Below are 14093 nucleotides of genomic sequence, written 5' to 3' on the forward strand. Positions count from 1 at the left end.
ACAGTAAACAATGTTGTACAAATCAGCTATCTGATCTCACAAAAGAAAACAAAAATTTCATGTGACATGTACACTTTCTTGGAAAGAAAAGGACACAAAGGAAGGAAATTAAAATCATGCCAAACAAGCAGTTAAAAACTGTCTAAATATAGATTTTTTTCCCCCAAGTCCCTAAAAGCAGAACTGGCCAAGAATTCCAAAGAACCACTAAAAACAGATCTGAAATCTCAATGGAAACAGGAGGCTTCATAGTGACAGATAGGGAAGAGTTTAAGGAAATATAAACCAGATCCTCAAAGATCCACGTAAAAAGCGAATGCGAGAATAGTAATTTTTTAAAAGCCGCGGTGGTAGAGTGGCTAAATGGATCACAAAGTACTTAAAATACAAATTACAAAGAATGTTATTACCACAAGGCCTCATCAAGTAAGAATAGAAATGGGAATTTAACTAGTATCTCCTCCAAATAACTAGAATTTATTTATTAGCCTTTGAAATAAATATAAACATTCCCTAGATTTTGGGAAAACTCTTGCTAATCTTCGACCTAACTGTTGGTATATACCAGTTAGGACTAGGAGTGAAGGAAACAGACATTAGTATTCATTGATTTTTAAAGAAATTAGAAATGAGAAGACTAACTGAACCAAAGTCACAAGGATTTTAAACCTCCCTCCCCTGGTCTTATGAAATAGAAGACATTTCTTTATGGAAGAGCAAAATCTTGATCTCAATGCACAATACTGTACAAAAGTAACACATGTTTATGACCTATGATAATCATAATTGAACTTGGACGCTAAATTTTCTGATAAAATCACCTACTTAAGACTTAGCAGAAGAAAGAAGGCTACCTGTTGATAGCTGTTTATAGTTTACACTTCACTGACTCCATTTCTACTTACAAACATATTGTAAATTAGTGACAGAATGCAAACTAGCCACTAAGTTAATTCTCAACTTGATAATCCCATTAACCAAAAGGTGAGACCAACTTCTAGCATCATGCATGTATTTAAAATTTATCTGAAATACAACAATCATATCTGCCTGATTTTATAATAAGGAAAAAACCCCTACAAACTGCAAATAATGTCAAATGAAATATAAACTTCCAAACAACACTGATAAGAAACAATTTCATGGGAAAGTTTATATTCAGTAATATTGGACTTTTACATCTTTTCTTCTCCTTAAGTGTCCTTTCTGGAAATGAATGTCAGCTATTTATGTACAACCCTTACTTTATAAGATTCAACTTCTGACCTGCTTTTCCTAGATAAAAGCAAAACTAAGAAAGCTTATATTCTTTAAATGTCAGTATTTTACGGCTTTATTTGTTCAAATAATGAACTTAAAATTATGTGAACTATGAGCAAGTTATTAATTAGCAAGTGAAGTTACAAAATGTATCGTTTCTAAATTAATATAGTGATAATAGTGGTTAAGAGCGCGGACTCTTACCATTAGGCCTCCGTTCAAATCCCAGAACTGCCATTACCAGCTCCGTGACCTTGAACAAGTTACTTAAGCTCCCTGTCCTCAGTTTTCCAAACAGTAAAATAAGTGGGACTAATGATGGTACCTACCTCACAAAGCTGTAGTTAACCAAGTTAATATAGCTAAAGTGCTTAGACAGCTAAGGTGCTTAGAACAGTAACCTTGATAGATGTTTGCTGTTACTTAAATCCGTAAAGGAAGCTGAGAAAGGTGTTGCACACGTTTCATTTTATCTAAATTTTTCTTTTAAAATATTTGAAGGAAAAAACATTTTTTCCTCCCTTCAAAACTCCCACAACCCTGAAGAAATTCTACAACTACAGCCTGGATGATAAATATCAGTAATTCCTGAGGTAAAAGGCCACACGGATGAAAGTTATTTTTCTCTTTCCTAATTCAATAAAACACAATTGTGTTAACTTTTAGGGCATTCTGGAATTTGGAGCATTTGTCAAATAACAGAATTATTAATTACCCTTAGGCTATAATATTAAAATTTTTAGTTATTCTTTCTCCTTTTGTCTTCAGCTTATTCTGCACCCCAAAGGTAGGAGGGTGGAGTAAAATGCCCCCCCACAAAAACCCTCATGCAATAGAAGCTAATATAACTGAACGCCAATACTACCTTTATCACTTCCATAATAATAGAACACTGTTTTACTGAGAGCGCACCACCGTTTCTGCCATTCAAATCCCAGAAAGCTGTGATCTACAATAAAGAGGGAAAAGGAACATTTTAGATAATATATATTACCTTTATAAATATAATGCAATTCCCTTATTGTAAAAGGAAAAGTTAGTTAATATGATTTCTAAGGTTCCTTTTAGCTGTAAAATTCTATGACTAAATAATTTGTATCTTCTTTTCCAAGAGACAAACAAAAAACAAAACATAAAACAAAGCTAAAAGGAATACACTAGGTATGTAAATTGATACAGCCACTATGGAGAACAGTATGGAGGTTCCTTAAAAAACTAAAATTAGAACTACTATATGACCTAGCAATCCCACTACTGGGCAGATACCCTGAGAAAACCATAATTCAAAAAGAGTCATGTACCACAATGTTCATTACAGCTCTATTTACAATAGCCAGGACATGGGAGCAACCTAAGTGTCCATCGACAGATGAATGGATAAAGATGTGGCACATATATACAATGGAATATTACTCAGCCATAAAAAGAAACGAAATTGAGTTATTTGTAGTGAGGTGGATGGACCTAGAGTCTGTCATACAGAGTGAAGTAAGTCTGAAAGAGAAAAACAAATACCGTATGCTAACACATATATATGGAATCTAAAAAAAAAAAAAAAAAAATGGTCATGAAGAACCTGGGGCAAGACAGGAATAAAGACGCAGACCTACTAGAGAATGGACTTGAGGATACGGGGAGGGGGAAGGGTAAGCTGGGACAAAGTGAGAGAGTGGCATGGACATATATACACTACCAAATGTAAAATAGATAGCTAGTGGGAAGCAGCCGCATAGCACAGGGAGATCAGCTTGGTGCTTTGTGACCACCTAGAGGGGTGGGATATGGAGGGTGGGATATGGAGGGTGGGAGGGAGGGAGACGCAAGAGGGAAGAGATATGGGGATATATGTATATGTATAACTGATTCACTTTATTATAAAGCAGAAACTAACACACCACTGTAAAGCAATTATACTCCAATAAAGATGTGAAAAAAAGAGAAAAAAAGGAATATACTACAGCAGAGATGGAACTGCTACATTTATGGGATCAACTACATGGCTAACAAACTTTCCTGACAGGAAACAGTCAGAAAGGTATTTGACTATAAAGCCTTAAGATAATTGATTCATCAGGGTCTCATTTTCTCATCTGTCATAAAAAAGAGGGAGGAGGAGTTGACCTAGATTATTTCTATTATCTCTTTCAGCTTTAAAATTCAGCTAAGAAAGCTAAGAAAAGCAAATGGAATATAAATAGGAAGGCCCAAAGGGACTACCTGAGAGATAAGCAGAATGGTAATGAAGGGACTTTCTGCTTTTCATTTCCCATATCATAACACCACCTCCATATTTCATTTTCATTATATATTGGGGTTGAAAGAGTGAGACCATATGGTCAACTCCCAATTATCATAGCCAATGGAGAGGAACACTGAATGAATAACAGAAAATGGCAGACAATATGCTAAGCTTGATCTGAACCGTAGCAAACATGGCGTACGCCAGGTCAGGTACAGATAACCCACTGCTCAGCTGGGTGGGATAACTGTGAGAAATCTCATCCTTGAGAATACAGTCATGGCCCACAGCTCTCCTCCAAGAGGCAGGAAACAGCTCCTGAATCATCTACAAATAACCAAGGTTGACAACAAAAAACCTGACCAAATGTTTTATTTTGTTATTAAAAATTATTTAGAGCTAAAAGCTGTATTCTGTGGTTTGGATAATATCATCAGGGTTTCTTAGAGTCTTAGATTTTTAGGTTTTTCATTAGAATCATATGATTTACCTTTTCTTCGTTTTTCAAGGTAGCCAGCCTTTAACACAAAAGGAAGGTCCTGTGCTGCAACTGGAGGGAACTGGTTCCCTACGGAAAGTAAAGGGGAAAAAGCAGTGAGTAATCCATTTTAGAAAAATCAAGTATCAGATCTCATAGATTCAGTATACTTTTAATTACCCAAATTAATTAAATCCAAGTCTATTATCTTTGTTTCAGATCCATTCCATAGATTAGTCCCTCTTCTCCTTCTGTGAATCTCAAGAGCAAAATAATGTTCTGTATCGTTATATCTTAATATATTATGTTCCCAAATACATTATGTACATAATACAAATACTATGTAACAGAATGGACTCTAAAGGGCAATATTTTTCGACCTACATTCTATAATGAATGGACTAGGAAACTGTTATAAATAAGTGCAATAAACCCCTGAAAGAGAAGTTAGGAATATCAAATAAATCATATAAGCTTCTTTACATTGGATTAACTCTTCAAGAATTTTGATGCATATTAATTCTTGCCTACATAAGAATGCCTACCCCTATTCGTACCTAGTAAAACATAAAATGATTTTTCCCCCAAATCAAATGCTATAATTTGAGTACATAGCAAATATTCTCTCTTCCTGGTTATACTCACAGAGAAATCTTGTGAATAAGTATGCTTTAGGGTTTTCTAGGGCATTTGAGAGTCTAAAACTAGGTGGATAGATCTGATAGAACTATCATAAACAAATATTAGATACTTACAAAAAATGTATAGATTAAGCCAAAAGTTAAGTCAATTAGAAATCATATATTCATGATCATGGATGGTAGGTTGCTCAATAATTTCACAGAGTTCAATATTTTTACAGACTTCATTAGAAATATACTACAGTTGCCTCAGCATTTTACTAGAACTCCAACAAGTGAAAATAACCAATCTAATGAAAGTTTCTATGGAATACACCAACAGAAATAGTTTTAATATAGTTTATGATAAAAAGTGTTTTGATAGGAAGTTTATTATATACAAATTCATCACAGAATTACCAACTGGGTTTTTAAAAAATATCCAGTAGTTATAAAATCATAGTTATTTTTCCTTAAGAAATAAAGCTTCAAATTAAAGCACTAATTTCAGTTCTGTGGTGGATCAATTTTGCTCAGTAAACACAAAACAATATCATTAAAATATATTTAAAATGGGGACTAAGTTTGAAATACATATAAAATTTTAGGGAAAGCCAGTGTAAATGTTTGAATAGTTGTTCAATCAATGTATCCATTTGATCCATTGAAGGTAGAAGTTATATAGCATAATTTTTTTGTACATAAAATAAAAATCACATAAAGAAATCTCAACTATGTGAACAAGTCCTAGTTAATCACTAAATTAAAGAGGGTGACTGTAGTTTGATTTGTTTTCTTAAAAGAAAAGAAAAACAATCATTAATAGCACTTTTTAAATTAAACTAGGTTACACTAACAAAAAATAAACATAGAAGTAGTGTATCACATAGAAATATGAAATTTTAGCTAATATAAAACCATTTGGGAAAGTTTTCTTTCTAAATAAGATTCCTGAAAACAAAGTATTTACTTCTTCAACTAAGCAAGACCATAGTTTAGTTTCTGTGGAAGTATGCTTGTGCTCAGTCTTTTATATAACTGGCATGTAGAGTTCTTAAGTGAACTACACAAAATTTCTTTGTGAAAGGCATCATTTGGATGACATTTCAGAATGAGAAAGTAAACATATTAATTAAATACTTTAACATGATTGTTGTATGTCATGAAAAAATTTCCAAGTGGTTTGTCCACAGTGGTAAAAATAAGAAGATTCACTGCAAACATCCTATAAATAATTTTGTATCTTTCAGATGATGGAAACAAACTCTTAAGCACAGTCCATTCTGGATGAAATTAAACTACACAAGGAAGAGGCAACTTTTCAGGTCTGATGTAATTGGGCATGGGGAGGCATTAATTACCTCTACTTGGCTAGATAAGGCTCATTGAGAAGAAGTCCCATGACCCTCTCATATCCAGTGAGGCATAATAAATGTTCTTTACATATAAAATAAATGCTCTAAATCTTAAGAAGAAACTTTATATTCTGAAGAGAAATGGGTACCTTTAGCATAGCTTTCAACTTTAAAAAGTTACTGGTCAAAAGAAAAAAAAAAGGAGGGGGAGAAGTAGAAGAGGAGGAGCAGGAAGGGAATTAGAATTTACAAAGGTGAATATATACATAATCTGAAGCTTTTGCTTTAAGAAAAATGTTGACTAAATTTCTACCTGATAAATCAATAAAATCTGATGTCACAAGCAACACTTATTCTGAATTCTAAATTCATGTTTCTAATATAAACTCTTTTATTTCATTCCTAGAGGGAAAAAAGGCAAATTTTCAGACTAAAATTTCATTTTTCTAAACCTCTTTTGCTATTTGTCCAGCATCTAGGATTTGTTTAATATACATGTGAATGTTTTTAAAAAAGTGTATTAATAGTAATCCCTTTAGATACTTCAGATTTTAAGTTCTTAGAAGAACCATTTGACTTGTATAACACCATAAACATATAAACAATTAACACTTCTTGATGATAGAAATTGAAAATTTGTAACAAGATATAAAAAATAGTAAATTCTCTTTAAAAAACATGAACTCTCACATCATTTAGACCTCTTACCACTATACCTACAATGATCAACAGTATGTCACCATTTAAGAATATTCATTGATTCAAAGAATTAAGACTACAAATGCAGGTATAATAATACATGAAGAAAAGAAAGGTAAGGCTAATATAAACCCTTCTGGCAGGCGTCAGCAAAGAGCTGCTGAACATTTGCCAAACACAATTATATTATCTCACTATTTACAACATTCCAACAAATTCACAATTATATTATCAGCTCTGTTTCACTATCAAAATTCACACCCTTGTCCCAAAAATAAGTTTAGCACTGAGTTTTAATCCTTTGGCACATAGTAGGCATTCAGTAAATGTTGGTTTTTATTAATTATAATTAAATATTATTATATTTAGTATAACTAAATATTAATTCAAATGAATGGATGCCAATGTAAATGTAAGACTAATGTTGCTTAGGGAATTTTAATCAGAAAAATGGAAAAAAGTATGATTTGGTAACTGCATGAGTTAAGCATTGCAGTTATTTTAAAAGCAGCTCAAAGATTTCCTTTTGGTTACATGAAAGTGGTTGATGAAGAAATTATATCCTAACTCAGAGGAGAAAAAATAATTAACCTATAATCCAGGACAGCTTATTTATACTGCAGACGGTTACTGATACATGGCTTCCTTAAGTGGCCACAATGTTCACTACCCTGAGGAAATAAACACATACTGAATAGACTAGTCTTCTTTTTATAAAATGAGCATGTATTTCTTATATAATAGTCCTACTTTTCTAAAGAAGATCAATATTAGACATTAAAACTAACATCCTACAAGAGCAGACAAGGAATGGGTCATCTTCCAATTGGACATTTGGGAATCTGAAATATACAAAATGGTAACAAGGTCACAAAAAATCCAAATAAACAAGTGTCACGTGCCTACTATATTCCTATTAACTCAGCAGGAGAAAGGAAGTAGTGGAGTCCAAATTTCTTATAGTTAGGTAGGTATTTTATTCACAAGACAACTGTTTTTAAAAGATAACTCAAGAATTCTAGACTGTGTCTGGAAACTTTTGCCTTAAAATCAAACTGTGTATATAATGGACATAGTCCACCAGCAAGCTAAAGGAATGGAGTCTAGAATCGGAAAAATGGAGAAGAATTCCAAAGTATGAAAATAAAAAACAAATTACCTAAAACCTAAGTAAGGTATTACCCAATTTTAGCAATTTTATTAATCTATTGTTTTAACTTTTTCCCTTGAATCTAGGGTAAAAAATACTGGAATGCTTAAATATATCCAACGTATTTAAGAAATAAGTTTTATCTTTAAAAACGTTTTAAATATTAAAAATAACTATTTCAAAATGAAAAATAATTATTTCAACTTCAGAGAAAAATATAAACTGTCTTAGGCAAGAAGTATCTATCACTTAGGCTTATTTCAGATGTTAAGTTGATTGGGTTTAAAACCAATCTTGGCATTAACAAGGTATGCAGTTTCATTCCTGTATGCAGGACAGGGAAAGGTGGAAAAATAGCTCCAGATCATAGAATGCTTTAGTTGGAAGAAAAGGTCTGGAACAGCTTGGAAACCCCTTGAGTAAAAGAGGAAGTTAGGGTAGGGAAGAGAGAGAGTTAAGAGTTGAGAGTTAAGAGTTAAGAGTATACTGAATCAGTCATTTTCAATTCATTCTCAATTCACATGAATAAAACATCCATGAGTTTATCTTTTTAAATTCTTCGTTTTCATCTGATAGCTGGGATACTGAGTTCCATAAATTGGCCACCTCTTGTGGGGAGACAGTGCTTTCTTTTATCTTTTCTAAACTTATATGTGATCAATGTTTTAAAATGCCTTGTCATTCTGGCATTCCTGAATTTGATAAATACACTCTTTTTTTTTTACAGTATTTACCCACTTAATGATTGCTTTATATTCAAAACACATATTAGCCTTCAATTTTCCAAGAAGAGTAATCATTTTAGTTTCTCATTTCATGCTGGCAATACTCTCTCCTACCCTGATCAACTCAATGGTTACTTTATTGGCTAGGTTAACTGCTCCAGTTCAAATTCATTTTTCCTAAGAAAAATTCATTAGAATTTTATACTTCATTAGAATTGAAGTACATTTTCAAGTGTCAATATTTCATGCATTATAGTTTTGTATAAAGGTAGAAAAATGCTTTCTGTTTTGTTTCCTGTATCTTTCCAGATGATGTCCAGTATCTTACACACATTTCCGGCTGAAGAGTACATTGGGTATTTAACTTCAGGAAACTGTCTATAAACGAGCTTTGTTCCCAGAGGTATTACTGACTCGGAACTCGTTATTCTACAGGTGCAATTTAATTACACTTTACTTCACATTTGCACACACGAACTTAGATGACATGTTCCCTATTTCTATAAAATATATAATAGATACAAAGACACAGAGTTGCTGACACTTTTAAAAATTAATCTAAAAGGTTTTAGAGTGCAAAAATTCACTAGTATACCTGCAAAACAAAACATAAAGACTATTCCCTAAAAGAGAGAGAAACCAAAACTCAACTTGGATATAAATATGAAATAAAATGGTTTTGTGGTATAGCAGATAACTAAAAGCTTAGTTTTACATTAATACGGACTTTAAGATACATGGAATAGGTTAAGAGGTCTGTAATGAAATCCCAGTTCTGCAAATTTGTGACCTTCAGCAGGTCACTAAGCCTCTCTGGGTATCAGTTTCTTCACACCTAAAATATGGAAAAATGAAATTAGATTATCTCTAAGCCCTCCACCCCCATTCTAAGATTCCATGAAATATATCCACACTGACATTTTTCTTGCACTTTCAGTAACAAATGGCCAAGGTTCAAGATGGATTCAACTTTCAAAAATATCAAATGTGGAAACTGTTCACAACATATTTTTCATAGAGCAATGGATAACTTCCTTTAAATGTAGCATAGGATTGTTTTATGTCATTTCAAAGGTTTAATTTCTAGCTAGAATCTTGGCCTGGAATATCTTTGAAAACTATATATATAAATTATTTTTTATAGTCTAATAACTCTCCCAATCCACATGGAAAATTTGGAATCTCAAATCTTTTTACCAGTTTTTTTAGTGGCAAAAAAAAAAATATGTATTCAAAGGACACATCAAACAATAATAACCTTTAAGAAAATAACAACTACAGTAACTAAAAGATTACTACTTATGTTTCTTTAGCATAGTCCTTTTACAGAGCCTATTTTCTCACTTACCACTATTACTCTCTTCAGAAAGGATTAACCAATGAACATACTAGGTACTGGTAAGCTCTAAGGCTATCATGATACTTTCTTTTTTTTAAAAAAAGGCTTATATTATGCTTAGACACAAAGATGGCCAACTTCCAATTAGTAGGACCATAGAATCCCCAGGGGTGGTTAAGCCTTGGGTACAGGCTTTAAAGACTGATAAGGTCCATGTGATGACACCAGGGGCAAAAATAGAGGTTGCAACTCACAAGTTTGCTATCTGCTAGTCTCTCTACACCCTCTGTAAAGTGGCAAGTCATTCTGAAAGCTACCCAGCAAAAACTGAATAACTATTAGCGTAATTCACATTTGCCTTTATTAACTCTGCTTCTTGATATGGAAATTCCAAGAGCCTCATGAGAGTCTTCAATTGGTCTATCTGAAACCAAAGAAGATAATAACTCTTAATATTATAGCATGTGCTTGCAGGAAATGCTTCATGAATATGATCCAAAAGATATATAAAGTGCCTGTTCAGAGTCCAATCAAAAGCTATTTTATATCAAAAATATATATACATATGTAATTGTGGCTGATACTGATTTTCATGGAAATCTATCAAAATATGTAAAATTCAAATGGCAATAATAGAATAATTAAGAATCAGAATTAAGAGAAACCTGAAATCACGTGGGTTCACCAATATCCACTAAAATAATAGTCAAAAAGCCATAGACTGAAAGTATGTGTGGATTATGTTATCCATAAAGTTATATTATCCTCATTCACTTAAAACTGCTTCTTTTACTTGAGAGTACTCTTAAGTGTATGACCAGAATTTGAACTACCTAATGACATATCTGAAGATTGCTTTTTTAGATATAGGACCACTGTCCTTAGCTCACAAATTAGATGTAAAAAATAATCCCTTTCAGATTTCTGATTCTTTGGTCCAGTGATAGACCACAAGGTATCACTTTTTTAATACCTTAAAATTATTCCTTATAGAATTAAAAAAATGCTCTTATCTAAAAATTCCAGATATACCGATTTGTGGAAACCCCTGTAAGACTCCGTCAATTATTTACAGGGATGAAAGCATATCAATATACTGAATCAGTCATTTTAAAATAAGGTTTAATATGAGTAGTTTCACTCTACAAACAAGACTTCTCTTTCATATATTTATAATATAGGGCACTCTTTACACTTCTATATTTTGGTAAAAGCTACTTTTTAATAGTTTATCATTAGATTTCACAGAAAGAATTTAAATCAAATTTCATCTCCTATATAGAGTTAGGTCTCAGCTACTCTGTAGCTGACTAGATCTTTTTTTTTTTTTTTTTAGTGGCTTAAAACAACACAAATTTATTATCTTATGTTCTGGAGGTCAAAAGTCCAGAAAGTGTCTCACTGGGCTAAAAACAAGGTGTCAGCAGGACCGTGTTCCTTCTGGAGCCTGTAGGGGAGACTCTATATCCTTCCCTTTCCAGTCTCCAGAGGCTGACCTATTTCACTGTCTATTGGCACCCTTCCATCTTCAAAGCCAGCAATGGCCATTTGAGTCTTTCTCACAATGCTTTCTCCCTGGTTCCGATTCTTTTGCCTCCTTCTTCCCATTTAAAGATTCTTGTATTTACATCGGGCCCACCTGGATAATCTCCTTATTTTAAGGTCAGCTGATTAGCAACCTTACTCCACCTGTAGGCTCAATTCCCCTGTGCCATGTAACAACATGTTCACAGGTTCCAAGGATTAGGATGTGGACTTCTTTGAGGGACTATTATTGTGCCTTCTGTGCCCCTCATTAGCCATATCAATTGGCTACTGATTTTTGTATATATATGTAAAGTATGTATCTGTCCATATCTTCTCTGTAGCAAGAAAAAATTAATTAAATTCAGAAAAACAATAGTCTTTTTTTAAAGTTTATGATACACAAACATTGAGAAAATGTGATACAAGCTTAAAATAAAATACTATCCTCAAGTTAAAAACAAAATTATAAGTATATCAAAAATTTCACAGATTTTCTAAAAATTAAATATATACAGCTATGAACTGGGTTTTAATTTAATGTTTTACTTTAACACAAAAAGGTGTCCCAATCTGATTTTTTTTATTGAAGTATAGTTGATTTACAAGGTTGTGTTAGTTTAAGGTGTACAGCAAACTGATTCAGTTACATATACATATATATCTATTTTTTTTTCAGATTCTTTTCCCTTACAGGTTATTACAAAATACTGAGTATAGTTCCCTGTGCTATAGGTCCTTGTTGGTTACCCAATCTGATTTTGCATTTTAGGATTGTGGTTAAAACCCTGAGTCTTGAACTCAAATTGCAGCTTGACTACTAGTTCTGTGACTTAGGCAAGCTGCTTGATTTCATTAAATGTAGTTTTCAAATCTTTGAACGTAGGTATTTAGAGGGCACATTATGGAAAATTACTGTGGAGATTTAGTAGGATAGTACTTAAGATAACTCTAAGAAACGTTAGTTCTTCTTTTTATAAATAACAATTCAAATTTGCCAAGTTCATTGTTCCATACACAAGAAAACAAGAAAGCTGAAAAGATAAACCACTACAATAAAATCTGAAAGCCAAATACCTTTTAACAATACAAATTCCCCTCTAGCTATAGATATTTGGCCAAAAAAAAAAAAAAAATCTGATGCATGAAAAAATATTTGATGGTATTGTGCATAGTAAAGACTAGTATAAATGAAAAGGAACACTCAATTCATTTATTAAACAAATTATTTACTAGTTTATACTATGTGCAAGGCCTTTTTCTAAATATTACCTAAAGCAGGCAAGTAGGAAAAATAAACTCAACCTCATTGAAAATTTGTTGAAAGTATAATATTTTAAAAGAAGTATCAAATAATTTATGTATAAAATTTAAAGAATAATTAGTAATTGGTCTTACTCCTTCCTTACTTCTATTACCTCTGTATCAAACACAACCTTTTCCACACTTCCAGACTGTAAGTTTTAAGCGTCTCTTAAAAAAAGCATCATCAAATATATATAACAAATATATATATAAACAAATATCAGCATGGGTCAGTAAGGTAATAATAACTGCGACAGCTAACATTTATTAAGCCTTTAAGCCTTCACCATGAGTTAAGAATGATACCGTCATCATCTCATTTTATTCTCACACATCCCCAAGTGGGTGACATTATTAGCTCCATGTTACCAATGGAAAATTAAGGTCACAGGTAAGTGGTGGAGCCAGGACTCCAGGTCTATCCAACAAAGCCCATTCTCTGAAATGCTATGTTCTACTGTTGATGAAATAAGTGAATGTCATCTATAGAAACTCTATAAGACAACAGCATTGAATTATTGCTCTATGGCATTAATCACAATTATGCATTTAAAATTCTAGAACGTTTGTTTCATTTTCTACAAGATTTTAGAGAAATCAATTTCGCTTCCTAAAAATGTCTTTTTAAAAGGCTTCCATTTTTGTTTAAAAACACATTCACACAAACATGGGACAAATTAGTAATGAGAAAACTGATATCTATGGAAGGAAAAGGAGGCTTTTTTTGTATGCAGATTCCTCTAGCAAACTGCATTAAATAAGAAATGAATACAATTTAGACTGAATTCTTTAGCTCCCTTCCATTCAACTATGTTTTACTTTCACATAGGCCAGAGAGCAATCTTTTATTTTTTATTTTTGTAACTGATTTATGTTTTAAGGTTTAAGCTATAAATTTTCACAATTATTTTTAGAACATAAATAAAATTTTTATAATTTATAATATTCTTTAAGTTCATTTTTATTCACTTATTTTTCCTATTCTGTGTACAAAAAGTTTAGAGCCATTAATAACATAAGATCATATCTAAGTATCTGAAATAGGAATCCACAGTTAGAATGTCTTCTATATTGTATAATATAATAAAGTGTATATTTTTGGTTTTGCCTTGACAAAAGAACAGGTACATAAACCATTGTCACTCTATTCCCATCTCCCAAAAGAATCTTATTATTGAGGGGTAGTTAAAATAAGTGAAAAATATTTAGTATGAAAACTATCAAATCTGAAATTATTTTATGATTAACTTAATAAAAAGTAAACATTTCTGAATTAAGACTCTCTGCTTACAGTCCTACTCTGATTACTTAATTACTAAATCAAATACATTCCCAAACAGTTCTTCATGCTTTAGTATTTATTATCTGTTTCTATTTAAGAAGACAACGCCCTAATTTT

General features: G+C 32.2%; 1 protein-coding gene and 1 long non-coding RNA gene across 9 annotated transcripts in view; one reads left to right on the forward strand and one right to left on the reverse strand.

The window, feature by feature from the left end:
* The window catches only part of LOC309631550, a 122798-nt gene that overhangs the window by 91742 nt on the left and 16963 nt on the right, over positions 1–14093 (forward strand). For 3 of the 5 annotated variants that reach the window (XR_014246341.1, XR_014246342.1, XR_014246344.1), the window contains 2 exons: positions 5848–5929; positions 8836–8961. This is a non-coding gene — a long non-coding RNA (uncharacterized lncRNA). The remainder of the gene's footprint in view (positions 1–5847; positions 5930–8835; positions 8962–14093) is intronic. The other 2 variants (XR_014246343.1, XR_014246345.1) reach the window with 1 other exon arrangement.
* Positions 1–14093, reverse strand: part of SKAP2 (src kinase associated phosphoprotein 2) — a 253461-nt gene that overhangs the window by 63892 nt on the left and 175476 nt on the right. For all 4 annotated transcript variants that reach the window (XM_082398007.1, XM_082398006.1, XM_082398009.1 and 1 more), the window contains 2 exons: positions 3990–4067; positions 2126–2209 (listed from right to left, as the gene is read on the reverse strand). In XM_082398007.1, the coding sequence (XP_082254133.1) occupies positions 2126–2209; positions 3990–4067 (162 nt within the window). The remainder of the gene's footprint in view (positions 1–2125; positions 2210–3989; positions 4068–14093) is intronic.

This window comes from Balaenoptera borealis, assembly GCF_965194805.1.
Source record: "Balaenoptera borealis genome assembly, chromosome: 7".
NCBI classification, from domain to species: Eukaryota; Metazoa; Chordata; class Mammalia; order Artiodactyla; family Balaenopteridae; genus Balaenoptera; species Balaenoptera borealis.